Source organism: Heptranchias perlo, chromosome 19 (genome assembly GCF_035084215.1).
Source record: "Heptranchias perlo isolate sHepPer1 chromosome 19, sHepPer1.hap1, whole genome shotgun sequence".
Lineage (NCBI taxonomy): Eukaryota > Metazoa > Chordata > Chondrichthyes > Hexanchiformes > Hexanchidae > Heptranchias > Heptranchias perlo.
This window is the reverse complement of record NC_090343.1, coordinates 28,924,923-28,951,503: the sequence shown is the minus strand read 5'-3', so window position 1 is coordinate 28,951,503 and position 26,581 is coordinate 28,924,923. Positions and strand designations below refer to the sequence as shown.

Below are 26,581 nucleotides of genomic sequence, written 5' to 3'. Positions count from 1 at the left end.
AGATCATTGTAACGTAAAGTTAGAGACAATCCAGGGTTGCCCACCTTGCTACTAAGCTCAGCAACTGGAATGTGAGGTTTCCCGCAGCCTTCACATCATAACATGTAATGCCTGTGAGTATCATTTCCTCTAATAAATCTACAAGCGAAAGACTCTGCGTCTAAAACTTTCATTCCCGGCGCAGAGATAACAACTCCAAGCTTGTCTCGCCAGCATTTCTAATAATTGAGATGACTACACACTGCACAGTTGACTGCGGAGCGTTCATGCCAAGTATCAGAATCCCACACAAGTTTGTAGTGGATTTCTCCTCACTCGTCGACGTGTTGCTGCACAAACTTACTGACCTGTGTCCCCCATAATAAAAAGTTCCTCCACATTGAGGTGCTGCTGTGTGCCTTTGAGCGAGTGTGCTGACAGATTTCTCGCTCTCCTAATCAGCGAGCTGCCTATTGGGAGTGTGTCTCACGTTGGCAGCTCACGAGCTAATTGAAATTAGGGCTGACAATGAAAATTACAAGGGGCCCATGCCAACTCCTCCGGGCGGCTGCCACATACGCCCCTTCCACCGTCCCCATGAAAAGCAGTTCAGCTGATTCCGACTTAGTTCATCCGACCAGAATGACTCTACAGTCCTCTACAACATTTGATGGCACCTCTGACAATACAGCACTTCCTCAGTACAGCACTGAAGTGTCAGTCTCGGTTATAGGTTTAAGTATCTGGAGTGGGGCTTGAACTCACGACCTTCGAGAGTGCTACCACCGAGCCAAGGCTGACACCTACTTGTGTCTAGGATGACTAGCAATCTCCTCCGCACTCATAAAGATCCACCACCTGCAATTTGTGGTATGACAGTTTTACTATGTAGTAATTTATAGGAGCCTGGAGTCTCATCTCTGGCTTATTAAACTGCTTTAAACAATTACTGAAACAGTTTTTGTATTAGATGGCTTAATTTTCTCATAGCTATAAATTAGCACATAGCTATGTGGTCTATACTGTTCTAAGAATCAGTAATGGATTTGGCTTATTTACATATAATTACCATCATTGTCATGCGGGACAATTCCTTCTATAGCAACATTTATGCATTGGTGCTCTTAAGAACTGGCTGCTCAATCTACCTTGACCAGGTAATCATTCTTTCAAGGTATCTGATCTACCAAACAGATCCTAGATGAACTAATTGAGCGATTTCAAACTTTATACTTTTAAGCAAATAAAAAAGTCAGCAAAACACAGACATTTGGATCTAGAAACTCAGCTGCGCAGCGCCCATTTTTCGGGCGCTAATTAGTCTATTATGCTCCCAATATGGCAGGCAGGAAGCGCACCCACATTCCCGGCCGTAAGTGCGCCGCCCGCTATATTGGATAACGGAGATGCGCTGGTGGCAGGAGCACATCTCAGGAACATTTAAAAGCCAGGATAATTTATTCAAATTAGGTTGCTGCGCATGTTGCAGGACCTGTTCTCGATTCGAACACCCCAGTGCTTCACTCGCTCAGCACTTATTTTTATTTATTTCAAAATATAATTTATTCCAGAAAATGTAAGGGTACACACTGTTTACACTCAGTTCAAACAAAGGGCACAATATGCAGCACAGCAGTTCAAAGCAATGCAGTATAGATCGTATACACTATGATCTCATTGTTACAATTTTAAAACACAGTACATATTTTCTAATACGTTCTGTACAATACAAGGTGGGGTGGATTTATATGGTGGCCTTTCCCCATAGGGCCTTTGCATAGGTCGCATCTCGCTTCAGTGCATCCCACAGCACGTACTTCTTGACCTTCGAGTGTGCCAGTCGGCAACACTCGGTCATGGACAGCTCCTTCAGCTGGAAGACCAGCAGGTTTCGGGCAGACCAAAGGGCCTCCTTCACCGAGTTGATGGTCTTGCAGCCGCAGGTGATATCTGACTTGGTGTGCGACACTTGGTGTGGGAACAGCCAATAGAGCACAGCGTTTTGTGTTATCGAACTGTTTGGGATGAACCGGGACAGATACCAATGCATCTCTCTCCACACCCTCCGCCAAAGGGGCGGCCCATCAGGAGGTGGATGACGGTCTCTCCCCGCCGCATCCTCGAGGGCAGCTCGCGGTGGCGCTGAAGTTGCGTGCATGCGCATTCACCAGTACATCCGAGGACGAGGAACATCACCACCCTCGCCAGGCATGGTGTGCTCTTCCGCCACTTGTAGTTCCACAACACAGTGCTGCGCCACAGGCACCTGCACAAGAGCACAGAAGGGAACAACAGAGGGAGCGACGTCGCAGGAGGCACTACCCTCGCCAGAGGGTCCACAGACTGAGGCTGAACTTCCTGAACCTCTCTGAGGAGCAGTGCCTACGGAGGCTGAGAGTGAGTTGCCAGGTGGTTGCAGACCTCTGCAGCCACCTTCATGCCGAGTTGCTTCCGGCTGGGCCTGGCGGCATCTTATTACCCGTCACAATTAAAGTGACCACTGCCCTCAACTTCTTCGCCTCACTCGGAGAGGGCAGTTGATTTCCACTCTTTGGCTGGCTTCCCACGGCTACAAGGTGCAATCGATTGAATGCATATAGCAACCCGAGCACCTCCACATGAGCCAGGACTGTTCATCAACAGAAAGGGATATCACTCCATCAACGCTCAGCTCGTTTGCGACCGCCGCAAAAGATTTCTTCACGTGTATGAGAGATTCCCTGGCAGCTGCCATGATTCATTCATTCTGAGGGAATCCAACATCCCGGCCCTCTTCCATGCACCAAACACCCTTAAGGGCTGGCTCCTCGGGGACAAGGGATACCCCCAGCACATGTGGTTCATGACACCTCTGAGGAACCCCATCACTGAGCAACAGCGTCAATACAACGACAGCCACATTGCCACCAGGTTTGTAATTGAACATGCGATAAGACTGCTAAAGATGCGATTTCGGTACTTCGATCGTTTTGGGGGAGCGCTTCAAAACGCACCAACGAGAGTTGGTCGAATTATAGTAGTGTGTTGTGTTCTGCACAACATGGCACAACAGAGGGGGGTGCCAGTTGAGCAGGTCGCATGCCCTCATCCAGCATCCACATCTGCCATCAACATTGAAGAGCAGGAGGAGCAACAGGAGGAGGAACACATCGGCAGAGCAACAGCTCACCTGGCTGCTCTTGAGGCCAGTGAGTCACTAATATGTGAACGCTTCTCATAAGGAGATCACAAAGTGAGAATAGTCCAGCCCTCAGACCACCTGGAAAGAGCAGCATCAACACCAAACCCCTCCCCTCCCCCTCCACTCCGACCCTGCACAAAACAGTCCTGCAACTGCACACACCCCCACTGTAAAATCACCCACTGGGTGTCATCAAGTCTCGCCATTCATAATGAAGCACACGAAAGGGCGCTATCACAAAAGGCAGTCAAGAATGGGCAAGATGTGGCAGTAGGTGAGAATGCTAACATTTAATGTGACTTTATCAAAAACCAAATATAAATGAAAAACATGACATTCTGGCAAACACCCTTGTGCATACCCTTCGTGGTCTCAAAACCTTAGCCTTTCTCTTCCTACTACTTCTACGTGGTTCATCCCCTGTGGCTGCAGTAGAGGTAGTGGCAGGTTGCTCATGTTCATGGCCTGAATGCTTGGATGCTTTCGACCTATGCCCTCTGGGTTTTGGAGCCCATGAGGGCCCCGTCAAAGAGTGCTTCACCTGTACCTATGCAGGAGTAGACTTGGCCACCTGGAGAGGAGGCAGCATTGCGGATACTGGTTGAGAGGGGTCAACGGGTGAAACGTGGGAGTGCTTTGAGTGGGGTCCCCGCTTCCATGTCCCCTTTCGCCATCATTCCTCTCCTGAACCAGGCCCACATCACTCCTGCCATCCTGCTGGAGAACAGTTTGGAGGATATGTGTGATGCCTTGTAAGCCCAGTTGTAAAGTTTCTGTCTGCCTGTTTAAGGCAGCAGAATGTTGTTCACCCTGAGTCTGAACAGCCATTGTCAGGGCCTGAATGGACTCATTTGTGAGCCGTGCTTGAAGCTTAATGGAGGCTGCCATTCTCTCCATCGCAGACATTCCCGCACTTACCTGCGACACTATCTCTAGATTCCCTCCCATACCTGTGCCACCATTCCACTAATGCAGGAGATGGATTCCTCTAACCTCTGCGCTATTGTGGAGAGTGTGCGGGCACCTGTTCCACTACTTCGCAAATGTGCTGCTGTCCCTCGATCATTCTCCTTTTAAAGGATGGCCCCCGGGATTCAGCATCTGCGTCCAGCTGAGCAGAGCCTGGAGAGGAGTGCGCCCACCAATGCGGACTCCCCACAGCTGTCCCTGCCACCAGTGTCTGCTCGTGCTCACTTGTGTGTGGTGACTCACCAGGTGCCAACACAACTAACTGACTACTAGGACCCACCGAGGTGTGAATATCCGCGCTGGTGGATGGCTCACTATGATGTGACGGTTCACCCTCAGATGCTGGGAGCTTCTCTGAGAAATTGCCCTCGCCCATCGCTGCGATCGTTGAAGGGCCTGTAAGAGAACAGAAGGCAATATTAAGCATCATCACAGATGTGTCATGTTGCGATGCGCATTTTGAGGTGTTCAACATGGCAATCATTCTTAACATCAATTCATGTTGTGTGTGATGAATGTTAAATTTGTGTCATCAGACGTTTGTGGGGTGCCAGTCTCGGCGTCCCCGACGGACAGGCACTCGGGGGTGCGGCTGATCTCCAGGGCACCCTCCTCCAACACCTCTGTGAGGACCGCTACTTGTTGATGCCCCCTCTCCAGTCCTCACCCTCTCCCGTGCATTTTGCACTCTCTTCTCCTACAAGGGGAGAAAGTACAGACGTGTGAGTGAGTGAGGGTGAAGTGGTCAGCCGATGAATGCATTGCTTTGGGTGAGGCTGACCATGAAAGAGATGCATCAGAGGATAAGTATCAGACAGAGACATCACATTGGATCATGATTGGGGTGAGTGGTAGTGGTGGGGATTCCCTCCCGTACCTGTGCCACCATTCCACTAATGCTGCCGGGTAAAATAGTTCCCTCCTCCTCCTCACCCCAGCCAGCAGCACCTCAAGTGAGGCATCGCTGAATCTTGGAGCTGCCTTGCCCCTGTGATGCTCCATTGTGTCTCTTTGTTCCTTTCTTCAGCAAAATCCATCGGAGCAATGGCCCTTTAAATCTAGACGCTCCAGCTGATAGCAGATCATGCGGGTGCGTAGTCCACCCGCTGCATAGCTTTCGGATGGCAAACTCGGAAACAAGGTTAATGGCCACCAATTAAGTTGTGACTGCGTGGGGAACGGTAAACTTTTATTATTTGTGTTACACGCGCGCCTGTTCACCACCCCCCCCCCCACCCCCCGCTGCCATCCCACCTCCGTTGTAAAATTGTACCCTTGGTGTTGGCATACTTGAGGCAGCCACACACAAAGGTGGCCATCAGGATCAGAGCGGCGTTGGGACACTCTACTCCGCTTTGTCTGGGAGCTTGTACATGGTGGCCCTGCGGACACGTTCTACCTTGGACCTCCAGACAAAGTGGAAGATAGCTCGGGTGATTGTGACGGAGGAGTTGTGGGGAATGGGCCAAACCCTGGCCACATAGAGCAACACCGCGAGTACCTCACACTTTATCAACAGGTTCCTGCCAGTTATGGAGAGGGATCGCTCCACCCACATACCAAGTTTCTGTTTGGCCTTGGCGATCCGCTCCTCCCAGTTCTTTGTGCAGGCCAGGGACCCCCCGAACCAGATCCCCAGCACCTTCAGGTAGTCGGATTTGGCAGTGAAGGAGACAAGGGACCGGGCCTCCCCCCTGCCACAGAACATGGCCTCGCTTTTACTTCGGTTCACTCTGGCCCCCAAGGCCAGCTCGAAACGGTCGCAGATGCCCATCAGTGTGTGGAACGACTGCTGATCAGAGCAGAAGACAGTAACGTCGTCCACGTACAGGGAGGCCTTAACCTGAGAGTCTTCACTGTCTGGGATCGTCACCCCCCCCCCTCCCCGATACCTGCATACTCCCTGATGAATGCGGCAAACGGCTTGCTCAGCACAATGTGACACTAACCGGTAGGAAGACCCTAGTACTTACCTGAATGTGGAGCCGTGAGGAGCGGGAGTGCTCCTCCAGACCCCACATTAACAGAACGTGGGCTGCGCTCTCCCACCCACAACCCTCCCCCCTCCACTGCTCCCGCTCAATCTGCTCCGTTAGTATGGAGATCAAATCAGACATCATTTACCAGCAGTTGATCCTTATGTCCAAAAAGCACTGAGCTCAGCAGATTTTGCTACATTTAAATTGCCTTTTCAATTGGTTTCAGGTTTTGCCCCACAAGGCATGCTCTAATTCTGCCACTGCAGTATTCAGAATAGCGCTATCCCTTTTAAAGAAATAAATTGAGTCAACAGTCTAAGTGTATTGGGGGAAAGGTAACAAAACTGAAGCTAGCAATGATACTAATTTAAATGTGTTTCAGGCTATATTTATTCCAATGTGATATTACCTGAGCTATTTTTTAGTTGTAGTTGTAAATTTTGATCTGCATGTGAATAACTTCATTAGACACGTGCTTGAGCTGATTATGAATGTTGCTGTCACAATGTACAAGCAGCAACTTCAGCCCTTATGTAGTCATTGCACATTTAAAGAGCAGCTCTCTGTTGAACTGGGCTGTCTTCATGAGACAGTTAATTAGAATATTAATTTATTGGGGATATCTTTTAGGCACCACCTGATTTTTTTCATGTATTTAAATTGTCCAGAGTGATTAGGGTCAATTTTCATGTACTGGCATTATTCAGTCCTGAATGGTTAAACACCAGCGCAAATCTAGACAGAATAGTAATGTGCAAATAACATGCAATTTTCCAGGGTCAGCTCATTTGCATAATTATTCACAGCTCTTAGTGTAGTTTTTGATGTGTGCAGGGTGGTAGCCTAGTGAAGGGACTAGAAAATTGTGATGCAGGTGACATTTAAAGGGATGTTGACAATTAAAGAAAAGTGGCAGAAATTCTTGCAATGTCTGGAAAAGGTCAAAATGCATTTCAGTCAGTTGGGAGCCTTTGTCAGGACTGAAGGAGGAGAAGATTAAGAACCAACTATCATAAAGAAAGGCAAAGGAAACCCAATGTAGAAACATGATTGTACAGGTAAATGACCACAGCTGCTTCCTTGCAACCTCACCGTCCCCCGTTTGATGCCCGCTGAAGTGGAGCTGGTGCCACGTGAGGTAGTTTTGAGGAGGGTACCCTATCTGCCACTGCATAACATCATCCCCATAGGAAGGAAATGGAGGCAGGTTTGAGGCTGTAACTAACAGTTCTCACATTGACTATGCCAGCCCAATGATGCATGTTAGCTGCAGGCATCCTTGCATCAGATGGACCAGCTCTGCATTTGGCCCTATGTTGACACAAATTCAGTGAAGACAACTTCCCACAGTCGTTGTGAGGTAGGTGCGTCAGAGCCTAGTGATATCTTGACATTTTGGATGTGGCCAATCAGGTTATGCTGGCTGTTAATCAAACCGGCATGCCTTCTTTTATGTAGTGCCACTTAAAACAGGAAATGCTGTGATTGGACTGCTTTTGAATAAGCATTCAGTATTACAGTTAGTCAGGCCTTCACATATATTTGTGCCATCAGCTGCTGTCCCTGGCTCCTTTTGGTATTTCGAACCTGCACACGTACTAAGCCTCTGCCAAAGTAACGTAGCTACATCTCTTTCTATGGGGTTAGATTTGAGAGTACTGGTGGATTTGCTCAGAAAATCTTTAGTGCAGCTTGACCTTGATTGGTCCTCCTCCTCTTCCCCCAGTAAGGCATATGGGGATTCCCACTAATACATAAATGGAACTGTTTGAAAAAAATAAACAATTGACACTAAGGCTCCTGAAAACCTAAGTAGCAGCAGCAAACAAACAAAACTGAAGCAAAGTCATGGCCATCACAACTGTTCACTGGATCTTTGTTCACTGGATCTTTTTTCTGTGTTCTCTAAACAAACCTGTATATAAATCAGGATCTCCTAGCAACCTTTAGGGTTGCCGAGTCTTCAGGAATGAAAGATTAATCTCCAGAACACTGCTGCAAGCATCCCAGGAGAAAAATCACTTGAACAAAAAAGTTTTTTTCATTTTCTTTGAACACTTTCATTTATTAGTTATAAAAATATTGGAAATGGGAATAAACGCTGTTTGACTGACAGTCAAGAGTCATCCAATCAGGTAACAAAGAGGCTATTCGCTTTCCAAATGGCCTGAGAAGGCGGTGCTCCGTGAGGATGGGTGTGATCGGCAACCAATGGTGGTCATGTGGGGGCGGGGCGGTTGGAGGCAGGAGGGCATGTGATGAAACCTCCAGGCATACATCCAACCAGAGTTGGCAACCCTTGCAACCTTCAATGCTGTAACATCAGAAAATAGTGTGCAGGATAAAATGATGTCACCCTTCCCTAATTATAATATCATAACTTACTTTCAGATTTACCTCAACTTCTTTCCTACTCTTTTCAACTTTGGTGGAGTCCAGCATCCTACACCTTTCACCAAGTTTTTCAATTTAAAAAAACAAACTATTCAAGGTTTGCCACATAATTCCCAGTGGGGATTCATTTACCAAGGTTGTAAAATGAACTCTCGGGGTAGTTTTCTTCCAATTTCAATAAGAAATGTTTTTCTTATCTTTTCTAGGACCTATAAGTCGCCCGATTCTTTCTATTCCATTTGCTGAGTGTCACTTCCAGAGATAATCAAATGCAGCACTTTATCCAGGTTACAATCATTGGGTCTGAGCGTGTGGAAATTGCCAGGGTTACCTAATTCAACAGAGGTTCTTTTATTTCAAAGTTGAAATGAAATTGTAATCGGGGTGAGAGATTTGTTCAGATTTTCGATTTCGATGAAATCCTGTTGCATCTTCAGTGGGAGCTTCACTATCCAGTGGCCCTCCCCGACTCCTGATTTTCTGAGATCGAGGTCATTTAAATGCCATCTAACAGAATTCCTACCTTCATCGAGGAGGGCGTCTGGGATGGTGGGTGGGAAGGAACATGGTTGCAGCAGACCTCAGACATCTGGCAGGCAGCCTCTGGCCCATGGGACTGGCCCCAATTTTTAAAAAAAATTAATAAAAATACTCGGCTTGTGCAATCAATTATACACGCTAAGGTGACCTTTTAAATTTTAAGTATGTCATCCTCCCCGCCCCCGCCACGCCATAGCAACCCTGGAATGCACCAGAGTTCCTAGTGTCTAGGCACAGCTGAGCCGCAAATAACAGTAAATATGTCGTATGGCTTATTCCTGTTATTTACATCTAATTTGAAGATGTCTGCCCAAATTAGTGTAAGCGCATTCTACATCCCTCGTCATTTCCGGAAGTTGCTTTGGGGCACAGGGAGCTGGGGAAGGAGTTCTCAGACCCACTCGTGTGTGATGGGGTCACACCAGGAAGCCATTGTAACTCCAGTTTTAAAAAAAACCTGCCCGTTAGCTTTGTAATAACAGAGATTTTCTGTATAGAGTTAGCACATCGAAGGTTGCATTACCAGCTAGATAAAAGTGATCTTTTATCATGAAAACATCTTTAAAAATTTTGTCTCAAAGAATTAAACCCCAAGTTTAGATATTTCATTAAAATTACTACAAATCATCATTCCTCCATTACTGTAAGGCATGTTGGACTCCCATGGAATAATCTACAAATTCTGACTTAAAAATAGGTCGTAGACCAGAGGTTTTTTTGACCCTGTAGTAAAATTTGTTCCAAAGCTTGACTGCCCTAGGATTCTAACCTGTGGCCACCTGCTAGTGAGACTGCACTACCTATTTTTCTGAAACATCTTGCACAACAGTCTTAACAATGTAAATATTCCTAAATGGCATATCAATCTAATTAGGCATTGTGGGATACAGTCAGCATTTCCATGTGAATGTAAATGTCGTAAACGCCACAAATAAGACTTAAGTTGTGTTGACTATATCTTGTCTGCTCTGTCTGAGCTTTGCTCATTACTAGTCCTATTCATCTGTTTTTGTTTCTTAATTGCAATATTTAAAGATTAATTAGCAGATGAATTAGGCTCTTCAGATTCAGACTACGATAAGGAGAGGGATTTCATTATATAGTGGCCTGTATTTTGATTACATTACATGCTTATGCAAATTGCTGCAATCTCTGCTCCCAACTGCATCCAGATTCATTTAGTATACTTATTTATTGTGGACTGTGTCCTTGCCTTTTCAGAAAGTCCCACGATATACAGTCATCATTCAGGCCACTGATATGGATGGGAACCTCAACTATGGTCTTTCCAATACAGCAACTGCACTTATTATTGTGACTGATGTGAATGACAACCCTCCAGAATTTAGTGCTGCTACAGTAAGTATATACACTCCATAACGTTCATGTATGAGCCTATCATCTACCTGTAATGTGCAATGTACTGATGCACATCATTGATTTGCATTGTTAAAGGTTTTGAAATTTAGCAAATCAAATACACAAAAGATACTCTTTAAATATACTAATCTTTTAGAATGTGCTTTTGATTAACTGAGGCATGGGATTAACAGTTTTAAAAAATGTAAAGGTTTGATAATGCATCCTTTAAGGCACAGAAAATGTTTCGTGGGATTTACAGTTCGTCCTATGGGATACTAAAAGTGAGAAGAATCCTTTTAGGATCCTAAATGAAGTTCATAATCGCGTGGAGAGGAATCCACTTGAATATTTCATTCTTAAAGCTGCATGACGTCTTGCCCATGCTACACGTATGGGATATGAATTAATAGTGGGATAAAAGTTTGCAACAGCAATTTTTCATATGATTTGAGTTTTTGGTCTTGGGAAGTAGTGTAGAGCTGAAGCATGGTGCTTCCCAATAGGGAGGGTAAATCAGAAGATGAATCATCCTAGGCACTCATCCACCTCCTAGTGACTGGATACAAACAGTGAAGGGAAAGGTTTTAAAGCAAGCTACTTGCTCACATGGCCCAGCAAGTGATATGGCTGGAGGTGGGGAGGTGGGGGATGGTGGGGGGTGGGTGAGCCTATGTACTTTTTCATTTGGGGAGGGGTGATAGATAAGTTCCAGAAAATAAAAATTGTAAAAACAATATCGGTTTAGATATCAAGCTCGTTTGTGCTAGTAATATCAGCGCAATCCGAGGGGGAGGGAGATTGGCCGAACCAGTGTAAAAGATCGGGTCATTTTAAACATGCTTTCCACGATCTTTTTAATGCTGATTGAAGATTCAGGCCCTGTCCTCAAAACTGGCCACGTCCCCAGGTCGAAATTGTGAGATACCAGCGATTGCGCTCGTTCGGCAAGGCTCTTCAAATTGCACTCATTATCTCAGGCACACAGGCATTAGTAGGCACGTTTTAAAAGTTTTTCATATCAAAAAATATTTAATTGACTAAGAAACTGACGAGTGTGCACCAATGTAACAATGAAATGGTTCAGTATTGTTTTTTTAAGTCATTTTCAGTGATTTTAAATGAGGGTACTCACAGGCGTAGGACTGGACACCCCTATTAAAAATGCTTATTTTTGGTGATAAACCCATTTTCAGCTGAATTAATAAAACTGCACCGGGTTACCACTCTTAAATACATCAAGGAATACTTTTTAATGGAAATAATAAGTAAGAAACAATTACGTTCTATTATGCTGCCCGATTGCGCTGGTTCATGGAAGATTTTACGTTTGTGATTTTGCAAATGACTTTTAGCGGGAACCTGAACCTAACCATTGCATTTTGGGTGCAGTTTCCCAATTGTGCCCATAACAGAAACGCTAGTCCCTCAAGTTTAATTCTGCAAATACAAGATTTAAAAATGATAAAGCAAGATTTCTGGATTAACTGATGATATCCAATATGGCTGAATAAAGGAAAGTAAACTTAATAGTGGGAGTTGTAGCTTGGGAATTCATTAAGGCATCAAAATGTTTGTGTTTCAGGGTGTCCCCATGAACAGATCATTTTTCGCTTCAATTAGACAGGCCATTTATGCAGGCTTTACGATTGTTCATTTTAAATGAGATTAAACACTCCAGTCCACTTACATCTGGGACATTCATTGGGAGGTTAACTTGAGTCTGCATTCTTTACAATATTGGTTCTCGAAACACTGCTAGTGTCTGTGATTTGGTTTTGTTCTCTCGCTGGTGAGGAAAAGAGACAAGCAATAAATGACAAGAAGTGTGGAAGGTTAATTAAAAAGCTTGCTTAACAAAAAAATAATTTCCTTATTTGCAAGAAACCAAAAATGACAGGACAAGTTAGTGTATTGAACTACCAGTAGAAGGGCTCACAACTGGATTGCAGCTACAACAAGCACCCAGACTCTGGTGAAGGGCAGCAGTGTCCAGCTAGGCCACAAGGCAGATCCACTCAAAATGGCTGGATTCTCGATTTTGGAAATGGGGGAGTGGCAGAGAAGAACTGAGGGTGAGATTGGAAAGTAAATTTCAAGAAGGTCTCACCCAGGTTGCAAAGTACGTCTCTGGTTAATATAGATGGAACAGGATTGATGCCAACTGAGGAGTGCTGAGACTCTATGTGTTCGACATCCCCTTCCCCCATCTGAAAGAGGTCAGCACTGAAGAGCAATTGAAGCTAGTAAAGGGGCATAAAAGGATGGTGTATGCATTAACCACAAATACTTTTAAGATTTAGTACAATGATTAGGCAGGAGGAATTTTAAGAAACACAGTGACCAGTGTTTTCAAGGTTTAATCTGGTGTACAAAATCTTAGCATGGAAAAAGAAAGCAATTACTGATGAAAAATATTTTCTTTGAATCAAATGGAGTACTATTTTATAACTTAGCTTTCCCTCAGGGTAAAAGAATGAACTACAATGGCTGTGGATTTTAAGTGTTGCCTTTGATGCTGTGTGAGGAATGTGCTGTAGTAGTGTGTTAAGAAGATCAGCAAAATGGCTACTGGTCCAGAAAGAATAAGGCTCCAGAGATGTAGCACAGTTTACTTTTACAAATGTGAGAGACAGTAGCATCTTGTTACATCCAGCTATTTTCTCAGTCTCAACTGAAGGCCTTTTATGGTCTGTAGAACCTCTCATGAGGGCCACTTTGTCAGTCCCCATAGGTTTAGAATGATGTTCTGGTGTATATTTAATTCTTTATTATTAATATTTTATCATGTTGAAAAATACTTATAGAGAAGAATGGAATGCCATTCCTAGCTTCCTACAGCAACCCTTTAAGAGTGATCCATACACTGTATCACCATTCAATATTGATCTTGGAGGACAATGATAGTATTGAATAGACCATATGAAACATTACTTTGTCACTTACTTATTGCTCGTAAATTATTCATTTTAATTTTTGCATCATGCTCTTTTAGATGTCAAATAGTAAAAATGGATTTTTATTCGACAGAAAATTCAGCACCTGAAGGAATAATAGTATAGAAATGAAACAATCCTTTACATGATCCATAGCTTTTAAAATAACTACAGACAGTCGAGCTGAAGAACTAAAATAATATTATGCATTTATAGACAGCAGTTGTGGAGAGAATTTGAATAAGGTTGTTAAACTTTTCAAAGATGTGAACCTTGTTCTATGGCAGTAATATGATTAAATGGAAGTAAAGGTTAAGGTGTCCTGGAAGTACACTGCTGTATTTTTATGAGCTGCCTAATTGCAACAATATCCTGCCTTGAAACAAATTGATTTCTCTAACCATATATTGATGGATTCTATTTTAACTATATGAAATTAAGGCAGAGATCATTACAGAATTAGGATTTGTAGCTTCAGGCACAAATTTTAGTAGCTTCCACATTTCTGAAATGTGCACCATATTACTGATATGCAAATAGTACCATTGAACTACACCCAATAACCAAGAGGTTTGCTCTCAATAAAATAAAGAATTAGAGAGCTAGAGTAGAAGACAATGGACTGAATTTTCAGGCAATCCACCTGGTGGAAGTGGGGGGGGGGGGCAGAATCAGCCTGGAAATGGTGGGCAATGATCTACCTTCCCGTAGCTGCCGTCACTGTGGCCGTGGCAATGATGCCCCAGGCTTGCAGCTGGACGGCCGGAGCGGCCCTGAGTCAGGCAGTAGGCCCATTTAAAATGCTAACAGGGGTCCTGTGACGTACGTTGGACCCTTGTTGCCGTTTTTGGTCTGCACTGGGCAGAGTGTCCGCCATGCACACTCTGACCAGTATCACCTGGCGGCCCGGCCAAAGAGGATCCCAAAGTTAAGTTCCTCTTCAAATTTGTGGGTCCGAGAGGAATGCTCCTCCGGTCTCCACAAAACCAGCCTGGGCCACTGCCGTTCCACTCCCCACCCAACCCCACCATAGGGATCAAGCCCCCCCCCCCCCACTTTTACTTACCTTCTTGAGGCCTGGAGGAAGAGTCTGGTGACCCAGAAACGGCGCGCTGCCCCAGGGTGCTTGATCTCCAGCCATCCACCGGTCTGCTGCTAATGAGACCCAAGCAAAGACTACTGGATGGCCAGCTGGCTTGTTCCAAAAGCCTGCCTGAAATCTACCTGGCGGAGGGTTTTTTTTTTATTCGTTCATGGGATGTAGACGTCGCTGGCAAGGCCAACATTTATTGCCCATCCCTAATTGCCCTTGAGAAGGTGGTGGTGAGCCACCTTCTTGATCTGCTGCAGTCCGTGTGGTGGAGGTTCTCCCACAGTGCTGTTAGGTCGGGAGTTCCAGGACTTTGACCCAGTGATGATCAGGAACGGCGATATATTTCCAAGTCAGGATAGTGTGTGACTTGGAGGGGAACGTGCAGGTGGTGTTGTTCCCATGTGCCTACTGCCCTTGTCCTTCTAGGTGGTAGAGGTCGCCGGTTTGGGAGGTGCTATCAAAGAAGTCTTGGTCAGTTGCTGCAGTGCATCCTGTAGACGGTGTAAACTGCAGCCATGGTGCGCCAGTGGTGGAGGGAGTGAATGTTTCGGGTGGTGGATGGGGTGCCAATCAAACGGGCAGCTTTGTCTTGGATGGTATCAAGCTTCTTGAGTGTTGTTGGAGCTGCATTCATCCAGGCAAGTGGAGAGTATTCCATCACACTCCTGACTTGTGCCTTGTAGATGGTGGAAAGGCTTTGGGGAGTCAGGAGGTGAGTCACTCGCCGCAGAATACCCAGCCTCTGACCTGCTCTTGTATCCAAAGTATTTATGTGGCTGGTCCAGTTAAGTTTCTGGTCAATGGTGACCCCCAGGATGTTGATGATGGGGGATTTGGCAATGGTAATCCTGTTGAATGTCAAGGGGAGGTGCTTAGACTCTCTCTTGTTGGAGATGGTTATTGCCTGACACTTGTCTGGCGCAAATGTTACTTGCCGCTTATCAGCCTAAGCCTGGATGTTGTCCAGATCTTGCTGCATGTGGGCATGGACTGCTTCATTATCTGAGGAGTTGCGAATGGAACTGAACACTGTGCAATCATCAGCGAACATCCCCATTTCTGACCTTATGATGGAGGGAAGGTCATTGATGAAGCAGCTGAAAATAGTTAGGCCTAGGACACTGCCCTGAGGAACTCCTGCAGCAATGTCCTGGGGCTGAGATGATTGGCCTCCAACAACCACTACCATCTTCCTTTGTGCTAGGTATGACTCCAGCCACTGGAGAGTTTTCCCCCTGATTCCCATTGACTTCAATTTTACTAGGGCTCCTTGGCGCCACACTCGGTCAAATGCTGCCTTGACATCAAGGGCAGCCACTCTCAACTCACCTCTGGAATTCAGCTCTTTTGTCCATGTTTGAACCAAGGCTGTAATGAGGTCTGGAGCCGGGTGGTCCTGGCGGAACCCAAACTGAGCATCGGTGAGCAGGTTATTGGTGAGTAAGTGCTGCTTGGTAGCACTGTCGACGACACCTTCCATCACTTTGCTGATGATTGAGAGTAGACTGATGGGGCAGTAATTGGCCGGATTGGTGGCATCCACTGAAATTTATTTTCGTCAGATCAAAAAATAAGTCAAAGAATTTTTTGATGTGAAGTGATGGTTCAATCTGCTTGGAAATTGAGATTTTTTTTCCAGCTTTGATGACTGTCTCTTTTTCCCACAAGTTGCTGAACATAAGAAATAGGAGTAGTAAATAGCCTACTCTGCTACTCAATAAGATCATGGTTGATCTTTGACCTCAACTCCACTTTCCCGCCCGATCCCCATATCCCTTGATTCCCTTCGAGTCCAAAAATCTATACCTCTCATCCTTGAATAAATTCATCCACTCAGCGTTCACAGCCCTGTGGGTTAGAGAAGTCCAAAGATTCACAACCCTCTGCGTGGAGAAATCCATTGTCATCTCAGTCTTAAATGGCCTACCCCTTATTCTGAGGCTATGCTCCCTGGTCCTAGACTCACCAGCCAGGGGAAAAAACCTCTCAGCATCTACCCCATCAAGCCCCTTCTGAATCTTGTATGTTTCAATGAGATTACCTCTCATTCTTGTAAACTCCAGAGAGTATAGTCCCATTCTACTCAATCTCTCCTCATAGGACAACCCTCTCATCCCAGGAATCAATCTAGTGAACCTTTGTTGCACTACCTCTGAGGCAAGTATATCCTTCCTTAGATATGGAGACCAAAACTGTACACAGTACTCCAGGTGAGGTCTCGCCAAAGCCCTGTACAATTGCAGCAACACTTCCTTACTCTTGTACTTCAACCCCCTTACAATAAGGGCCAACATACCATTTGCCTTCTTAATTGCTTGCTGTACCTGTATGGTAACTGAGGTTTGTGTACAAGGACACCCATATCCCTCTGAACACCAACATTTAATAGTTTCTCACCATTTAAAAAATATTTTGTTTTTCTATTTTTCATACCAAAGAGAATAACCTCACATTTCCCCACATTATACTTCATCTGCCACCTTTATGCCCACTCACTTAACCTATCTATATCCCTTTGCAGCCTCTTTGTGTCCCCTCACAGCTTACTTTCCCACTTAGCTTTGTATCATCAGCAAACTGGGATACATTACACTCGGTCCCTTCATCTAAGTCATTAATATAGATTGTAAACACCTGAGGCCCAAGCACTGATCCTTGCGGCACCCCACTAGTTACAGCCTGCCAACCTGAAAATGATCTGTTTATCCCTACTCTCTATTTTCCGTCCTTTAACCAATCCTCTACCCATGCTAATATATTATCCCTAACCCCATGAGCCCTTACTTTGTGTAACAACCATTTATGTGGCACCTTATCATATGCTTTTTGAAAATCCAAATATACTACATCCACTGCTTCTCTTTTAAATATCCTGCTAGTTATATCCTCAAGAAAACTTTAATAAATTTGTCAAGCACGATTTCCCTTTCATAAAACCATTTTGACTCTGCCTAATCATATTATGATTTTCTGATTGCCCTGTCACTACTTCCTTGATAATGGATTTCAACATTTTCCAGATGACTGATGTCAGGCTAACTGACCTGTAGTTCCCTGTTTGCTCTCTCCCTTCCAATCTGCTGGGACCATTCTAGAATCTAGGAAATTTTGGAGGATCATAACCAATGCATCCACTATCTCTGCAGCCACCTCTTTTAGAACCCTTGGATGTGGGCCCTCAGGTCCAGGGGATTTATCAGCTTTTAGTCCCATTAGTTTCTCAAGTACTTTTTTTTGACTGATATTAATTACTATCAGTTCCTCACTCTCATTAGCCCCTTGGTTCCCCACTATTTCTGGTTTGCTTTTTTTGTCTTCTACCATGAAGACAGATACAAAATATTTGTTTAACAACTCTGCCATTTCCTTATTCCCCATTATAATTTCTCCTGTCTCAGCCTCTAAGGGACCCACGTTTACTTTTGCTAATCCCTTCCTTTTTATATACTTGTTGAAGCTTTTACAATCTGTTTTTATATTTCTTGTTAGTTTTTCTCACATATTCTATTTTCTCCATTTTTATCAATTTTTTGGTCACCCTTTGCTGGTTTCTAAAACTCTCCCAATCCTCAGGTTTGCTACTCTTCTTTTCAACATTATAGGCCTCTTCATTTACTCTAATACCATCCTTAACTTCTTTAGTTAGCTGCAGATGAAACACTTTCCCGTGGAATTTTTATTTCTCAATGGAATGTATATTCGTTAAGAATATTGAAATAATTCTGTAAATGTTTGCTATTGCTTATCTACTGTCATACCCTATAATCTAATTTCCCAATCTACCTTAGCCAACTCGCCCCACATGCCTATGTAATTGGCTTTATTTAAGCTTATGACTCTAATTTCGGACTTAAGTATGTCACTGTCAAACTCAACGTGAAATTCTATCATATTATGATCACTCTCCCTAGAGGACCCTTTACTGTGAGATTACTAATTAACCCTGTCTCACTACACAATACAAGATCTAAAATAGCCTGTTCCCTGGTAGGTTCCATGACGTATTGTTCTAGGAAACTGTCTCGAATGCATTTCAAGAACTCGTCATCCAGAATTCCTTTGCCAATTTGATTTGCCCAGTCTGTATGAAGATTAAAGTCCCCCACGATTATTGCATTACCTTTGTGACAAGCTCCTATTATTTCTTGATTAATACTGTAGCCAATGGTGTAGCTACTGCTAGGGGGCCTATAAATTCCTCCCACCAGTGCTTTCTGCCCCTTGTTATTTCTTAGCTCAACCATTCTGATTCTACATCCTGATTTTCTAAGCCAAGATCCTTTCCCACCACTGTCTTTATGTCATCCTTTATTATCAGGGCTACTACCCCACCTCCTTTTCTTATCTGCCCGTCTTTTCAAAACGTCAAGTATCCTGGAATATTTAGTTTCCAACTTTGGTCACCTTGCAACATTGTCTCTGTAATGGCTGTTAGATCAAACTCATTCATCTCTATTTGTGCCACTGATTCATCTATCTTGTTACCATTGCTCCATGCATTCAGATAAAGAGCCTTTAGTTTTAACTTTTTACCATTTTTCTCTGCTTTGACCTTATTCACTGATGCACTATTACTGTTAAACTCTCTGTCCCTTCCTGTCACACTCTGCTTATTTTTACCCAAATCACTACACTGCTCTGCTGTCTCTACTTTTCTCTTTAGATTTCTAAATTTCCCCTCACCTGACTCCTCCCCACCCCTTTTTAGTTTAAAGCCCTATCCACAGCCCTAGTTATTCAATTTGCCAGGATACTGATCCCAGCCCAGTTTAAGTGGAGCCCATCCCAACAGAAGAGCTTCCCCTTTCCCCAATACTGGTGCCAATACCACATGGATCAAAACCCCTGTCTCCCACATCACCCTTTGAGCCATGTGTTTAACTCTCTGATCTGTTTGTCCCTATGCCAATTTGCACATGGCTCAGGTAGTAATCCAGAGATTATAACCTTTGAGGTTCTGCTTATTAATTTAGATCCTAGCTCCTCAAACTGTCTCAGCAGAAGCTCATTCTTAGTTCTACCTATCTCATTGGTTCCTACGTGGACCACAACAACTGGATTCCCCTCTCCCCACCCCCCCCCCCCCCCCCCACCGCCACCCCGTCACTCTCCAAGTTCTCGCGCTCGGGCCTCCTTTAATGCTCCGCTCACCTCCTGTTCTCGGGCCTCCTTTTAGGCTCTGTTCACCTCCCACTCTCGGGCCTCCTTTAATGCTCCGCTCACCTCCCGTTCTCGGGCCTCCTTTTAGGCTCTGTTCACCTCCCACTCTCGGGCCTCCTTTTAGGCTCTGTTCACCTCCCACTCTCGGGCCTCCTTTAATGCTCCGCTCACCTCCCGTTCTCGGGCCTCCTTTTAGGCTCTGTTCACCTCCCACTCTCGGGCCTCCTTTTAGGCTCTGTTCACCTCCCACTCTCGGGCCTCCTTTTAGGCTCTGTTCACCTCCCACTCTCGGGCCTCCTTTAATGCTCCGCTCACCTCCCGCTCTCGGGCTTCCTTTTTGCCCTATTGAAGCAAATTACTTTTCTTCAGAATCCTAATGTCTGATTTCTGATAAAGAAATTGAGGATAACATTGGAAGCAGATTATGCTGTGAATTCGGTCACTAAAGACTAAAATGCAGAAATTACTGTTGGTGATATTAGCAGACGAACATTAAACACGCTTGTAAAAATTCCTCTGTTGACTATGTGATATTTTTTATATTTCCCAGCATGTCCTCATGCCTATATCGAGAGGAACTAAAAAACATTTTAAAGTGTGTTTAACAGGTACTGCAGACAAAACTATTTTACTTTATATCCCTGATTTTGCAAGACAGGCAAAATTGAGATCAAGTTTGGTAATGGTATGGGTACCTCCACATTGGTAGTGGGGAGGACTGGTCTTGCCAAATTTTGTGAGGCAACCCTACCCCTTATTTGAATCGGCTAACCTGCACAGGTAAAACATGTTCAGGGTGCCTGGTCAGAAGTGTAATTGGTAGTCAAAAAAAAACTCTCCTGGCAAAACAAGTAGGATGTGAGTAGTAATACGGATAAAACTGCCCCATTCATGACATCGCCTTGGAGGTCCTGCTATAGGTGATGCAGCAAAGAAAGATGGCTCTGTTTGAGGCAAAACCTCTTGTAAGTGCAAGCGGAGGTTCAAGCAACAAATGAAGAGGTAGCTGATCGAGTCAATATTCACTCAGGTCTTGTTGCACCTAGGTACAAATGAAGAGAGGTTAGTGGGAATTGAGGGGATAATGAAGGGAAATGTGCCCACCTTCATCGCATTTCTAATGGAGCCATCACGAATGGTACAAACCCAGATTGTGAACTGCAGCAGCCTCAGAGAGAATCCATTTAAACCACTGGAGAAAACTATTCCCCTTTTTTCCTCACTGGGGCAGAGTGGGGCAACTCGCCACAACCCTGACCCATCTTCCTACATCTGTGGTCATTGACCATGCAGGATGAGCCTACAGTAGGATTCCCATTAAGAGGGACGCCACCAGGGCCAAAGAGGAAAATGAGCCAGTGTGGTGCAGAAGAGGAAGTGGAGGGAAAGAAGAACCCTGAAGAAGGAAGGAGCTGTAGCTTTTCTATGCCTCAGCAGAGATTGATACCTACAAAGGTAAATGCTTCAAGGCCAAATTGGATGGAGAGGAAGCCTTTACGAGGACATCTTCCGCTATTTTCGGACATTGGATCCATTACCACCACTACCTCGATCATACTGCCATTTCCCACCATGCTCTGCTTGGGATTGGGGATGCGACAGGCAGTCTGGGGGACAATGGGATGTGAAGCTGGGCCCCACCGTCCGCCAACATTTACACACAGTGCTCGAGAAAGGGACAGTCGGTAATGGTTGGGACGGAGGGGGTGTCCAGAACACAACAGGGAGTTAGCATTGGGTATCACCACTCCATTTTTTCACCATCTCCACCACTATTCTGTGTGATTTGGGGCAAAGTAGCAGAGGAAAAGCCAACCCCTTGGGTTCCAACATTCAGGAGTTGGTCATGACCAGATTGCACAGTTTGGGGGTGGGTTTGTTCACAGGCTTCAACCTCCTCAGTGGAACCCTTCAGTCTGCATTAATGCAGATCCTGCAGAAATATGCAGCACCCGGGGCATGGTAGGAGAACAGACAGATGAGGCATCTTCCTCTCGGTGTGATGGCACGTCTGCCTGATCTACCTTGTTCCTTCAAAGGATTCATCAAGTGCCAGTTAGCAGTCAGGTACTGGCAGTCAATGCCTTATCACATGTGGCTCCAGCTGTAGCAGAATCATCTCATGGCCCAGCATGCAAAGGTAGAATACCATCTCCATCCCTTGAGACCCTCAGTGAACAATAGCCATCAGGCACCACACTTGCTCCTCCCACACAGGGGGCACTGAGATGAAGTGCTGTGTTGGGAGTAGGAGAAACACACCTTAAAGCATTGTGCTGGGACCTTGCTATATAAATATCATGTAAGAAATTTGTAGCATTTGATTTCTCTCATATGCAATACTATTGCAGGTGTTACATCTGGCAATTACTGGAAGCAGTTTTACATGAGTGACTGCTGAAAAAATGTTGCAAACTGCTTCTCTGCTTCCTCCATTTTACTTCTCCATTTTGTCCTTCTTTTCTGCTTCTCCTGGAAAATGGGCCTCCTTTATGTCTTTGCAGACAAAACAGCTCTGGTGTTGTTGCACCTGCATTTGTTGTCCTCTCATGTCCAAGTGCTCAGTCACTCTGGGCTCGATATTGCCAGAGCTGCGGGTTCGCGGCGGGGGGGCTATTGGGCGCGTGGGTAATGCGCCCGGCGAAATCAGTCTGCCCCGCGCGCGATCTCAGCCTAATTGGATCCATTTACCTGGTCTTCCGGGTTCCCCACTGCTGAGCTGCGCGTCAGGCGGGCTGTGCGTGCGCAGTAAGATCTGTCAGCTGGAGGAGCTCTATTTAAAGGAGCAGTCCTCCACTGACAGATGCTGCAACAAATAGGAAAAAATACAGCATGGAGCAGCCCAGGGGGAAGGCTGCTCCCAGTTTAATGATGCCTCACTCCAGGTATCATTAAATGGGGTGAGGGGGAGGACAGAGATCTTCCCCCCGGCGGGCGGGAGGAAGCGGCCTGCCTCTGCCACTAGGAAGGCCTGGCTCGAGGTGGCAGAGGAGGTCACCTGCACCACCAACATATCGCCCACCTGCATACAGTGCAGGAGGCGCTGCAATAACCTAAGTAGGTCAGCCAAAGTGAGTACACTTACCCATTCCCCTACACTCCGTCTGCCACATCACCGCCCCCACCCCACATCTCCTTCTGCACTGCCAACACTACTCTGTCACATCACCCCTCACACCCACTCAAACCTCATCCTCATCTTACCTGCACTTACTCACCTCGCCAGTACTCATCCCACCACTACCACTCAACCCAATCCTCATACAATCTCATGGCTCTATCTCATACTCACCCTCTCATGCATCTCTTTCACGGTCAGTCGCACTCAACCTGCCACTACCTGTGCTGCAGTCACAGGGCATGCATCACATATGTGCAGCAGGAAGCATAAGGCAAACGTGTTGTGAGCATGAAGGGGATGCATAAAGGTGTTTGAGGGTTTGTCATGGTTTTTACTTCTATTGATTTCTGACCAACTCACATCACATATTGTATTGGCACCACTACTGCCACGTCTTTGCGAATCTTGTCTGGTTTGTGCAATAATGCCCTTTCCTGAGGATCACAATGAAGACCCACACCTGATGCCACCCATTGTGTCACTGCAGAGTGGGTGTAGGTGTATTTGCAGGGCTCTTTTGTGCAGACGACTGAGAGACGTCGGCGATGTCCCTGGTGGCACCTTGGAAGGATGCGGAGGAGAAGTTGTTGAGAGCAGTGGTGACTTTGACAGCGACAGGTAAGAAGATGGTGCTCAGGCCAGCCGGGAGCAGCTTGGCATGAAGGAGGCTGCAGATGTCCACGACTAAATGTCGAGTGATTCTGAGCCTCCATGTGCACTGCTGCTCAGAGAGGTCCAGGAAGCTGCGCCTCGGTCTGTGGACCCTGTGGCGAGGGTAGTGCCCCCTACGATGCATCTCTCTCTGCGGTTGCCCTCCCTCCTGCTGTACAAGTGGATGTGTCACAGCACTCTGTTGTGGAGCTCCACGTGTCAGAGGTGGATGGCGTGGCCGGCGAGGCTGGTGATGCTGTTCGCCCTCCGAGGAGGTCATGACTGCAGCTACGGCGGCCCCCATCCGAAAGATGTACATCTGAGGGGGTCCGCAAGGACCCCAGGGTAAGTGTGCAAGTTGGTGAATTTGATTGTCGGGAGGAGGGTGGTGGAGGCCAAACTTTGTCCCAAGTGACAGAGTGGCCTCCTGTAATGAGTGAGGGTCTCCCCAACCCCCCCCCTACCCCCCCCCCCCCCCCACAACCTGTCAAATGGACCTTTGCAGCTGCCACAGGCTGATAGCTGCAACACGTCCATTTCAACTGGGACTGTTTCCCCCAGTATGGGAAACAGTCCCAGATGTTTCTAAAATCCCACCTCTCCTGACATATTCCCTTAATCAGGTCTGTTAATGACCTGAAATAGCTAGATAAATATTGTTAAGTGGCACCCTGCTGGCTTTAATTGCCTGCGGGAGTCCCACGTGCGGGGGCTGCGCGCGCACGTCGGCGCGTCTGTGGGGAACCCGGAAGTGGGCGGGTTGGAGCCGGGCTCCCGACCCGCTCCGGGATTCCCCGATTTTCGGAGCCCCCCTGCCAGGAACGCACGCGATAGCGGGTGCTAAAATGGAGCCCTCTGTCTCTGGTGATTGATTCCAGCAACTTCCCCACAGTTAATGTTAAATTGACAGGTCCTTTTTTAATTGACAGGTCTGTAATTACCTGGGGCTCGAATTTAGCAGGCCTGCGGGTTCCCAGCGGGTGGTCCTCCGGGAGCGTCGAAAACGCGGACGGCGAAATTAGTGGGTTGCCCACGCGATCGTAGCAGGCAACCCACTAATAGGAATCAATTACCTGCTCCTCCGGGGTCCACGGCGCTGGCCTGCGCGTCGGTCGGGCTGCGCATGCGCAGTACGATCTGTCAGCTGGAGATTCTCTAGTTAAAGGGGCAGTCCTCCACTGACAGATGCTGCAACCAATGGAACAAATTGCAGCATGGAGCAGCCCAGGGGGAAGGCTGCTCCCAGTTTAATGATGCCTCACCCCAGGTATCATCAGATGGGGTGAGGAGGAGGGGGAGGACACAGATCTTCCCCCCGGCGGGCGGGAGGAAGCGGCCTGCCTCTGCCACCAAGAAGGCCTGGCTCGAGGTGGCAGAGGGGGTCACCTGCACCACCAACATATGGCCCACCTGCATACAGTGCAGGAGGCGCTGCAATGACCGCAGTAGGTCAACCGCAGTGAGAACACGAAGTCTTTCCCCTGCACTCCGTCTGCCACAACACTGCCCCCACCCCAAATCTCCTTCGGCACCGCCAACACTATTCTGTCACATCACCCTTCATACCCACTCACACCCCATCCTCATCTTACCTCCACCGACTCACCTCGCCAGTACTCATCCTGCCACTAACACGCAACCCAATCCTCATACAATCTCATGGCTCCATCCCATACTCACCCTCTCGTGCATCTCCCTCACGGCCAGCCTCACTCAACCTGCCACCACCTGTGCTGCAGCCACAGGGCATGCATCACATATGTGCAGTAGGCAGCGTAAGGCAAACGTCTCGTCAGCATGAAGGGGGTGCACAAGGGTGTCTGAGGGTTTGTCATGGGTGTTACCCATATTGAATTTCAGAGCAACAAACAGCACACATTATATTGACACCACCACTGCCATGTCTCCGCGAATCCTGTCCGTTGTGTCCAATAATGCCCGCTCCTGGGTATCACTATGAGGACCCACCACTGATGCCACCCATCGTGTTACTGCAGAGTAGGTGCAGGTGTATTTGCAGGGCTCGTCCGCGCAGACGACTGAGAGACATCGGCGGTGTAGCCGGCTGCACCCTGGAAGGATGCGGAGGAGAAGGTGTGGAGGGCAGTGGTGACTTTGCCAGCAACAGGTAAGCAGTTGGTGCTGGGGCCAGCCAGGAGCAGCTCGGCATGAAAGAGGCTGCAGATCTCCACGACTACATGTCGAGCGAATCTGCGCCTCCCTGTGCACTGCTGCTCGGAGAGGTCCGGGGAGCTGCGCCTCGGTCTGTGGACCCTGTGGCGAGGGTAGTGCCCTCTGCGACGCGTCTCTCTCTGCGGTAGCCCTCCCTCCTGCTGTGCAGGTGGGCGTGCAACAACACCGTGTTGGGGGGATCCACATCCCTGCGGCGGACGGCGTGGACTGCGAGGCTGCTGGTGCTGGTCATGCTCTTCGTCCTCCGAGGGTCTCCACACACCACCCATCTGGCAGGTGTTGGTCTGAGGGGTTGTGCAGGGTAGGTGTGTGGTTCCTCGGACTGGGGCTGCGGTTTCGTGTCGGTCTGTCCTCTGGCTTGGCGGGGGGTGGTGGAGGGCAGGGGTTGCCCTATGTGATGCGGTGGCCTCCTGCGTGGGTGAGGGCTCTCCCCCGTGGAGCGCACCTTGGCACCTGCCACAGGCTGCTGGCTGCAACACGCCTGGTTGGAGGGAGACTGTTTCCCCCAGTGTGGGAAACTCACTGCCTTGAACCTAAAATCCCACACTTCCTCTTTTGACAGCTGCTTCAGCTCATTAACTGACCACAACGAGCAAGGTAAGTACTCTCACACGTCAGCGCGGTACCCGGAAGTGGCCAGGATTTCGTCGCGATCCGGTCACGTGACCGGAGATCGGGATTTTCGGGGCCACCCCGCTGGTAACCCGCCGGAAACACGCTCCTAAAATCGAGCCCCTGGTTTCTCCCTCCCTCCCTTCTTAAATAATGGAGCGATATTTGCAATTTTCCAATCCAATGGCACATTTCTGCAAATACCTTTTATTTTACTTATATTAAATTCACTAATCTCCTTCCCATGATTTATTTTTAGCTTCCCTTGTACCGCTGGTATTTTGTCCTCCTCCTCTGCTGTGAAAATGGTTACAAAGTATTCATTTAACAAGTCTGCATTTCCTTACGATCCATTATAGTTGTGCCTGCATCTGTCTTTAATGGGTCCATGTACCCCTCTACCACTCCCTTTCA

At 46.9% G+C, this 26,581-nt stretch overlaps 1 protein-coding gene across 1 annotated transcript in view; it reads left to right on the top strand.

The window, feature by feature from the left end:
- LOC137335279 (cadherin-4-like) overlaps positions 1-26,581 on the top strand; it is a 464,003-nt gene that overhangs the window by 377,705 nt on the left and 59,717 nt on the right. Inside the window, exon 8 of the mRNA XM_068000573.1 lies at positions 10,264-10,401. Within this exon, the coding sequence (XP_067856674.1) occupies positions 10,264-10,401 (138 nt within the window). The remainder of the gene's footprint in view (positions 1-10,263; positions 10,402-26,581) is intronic.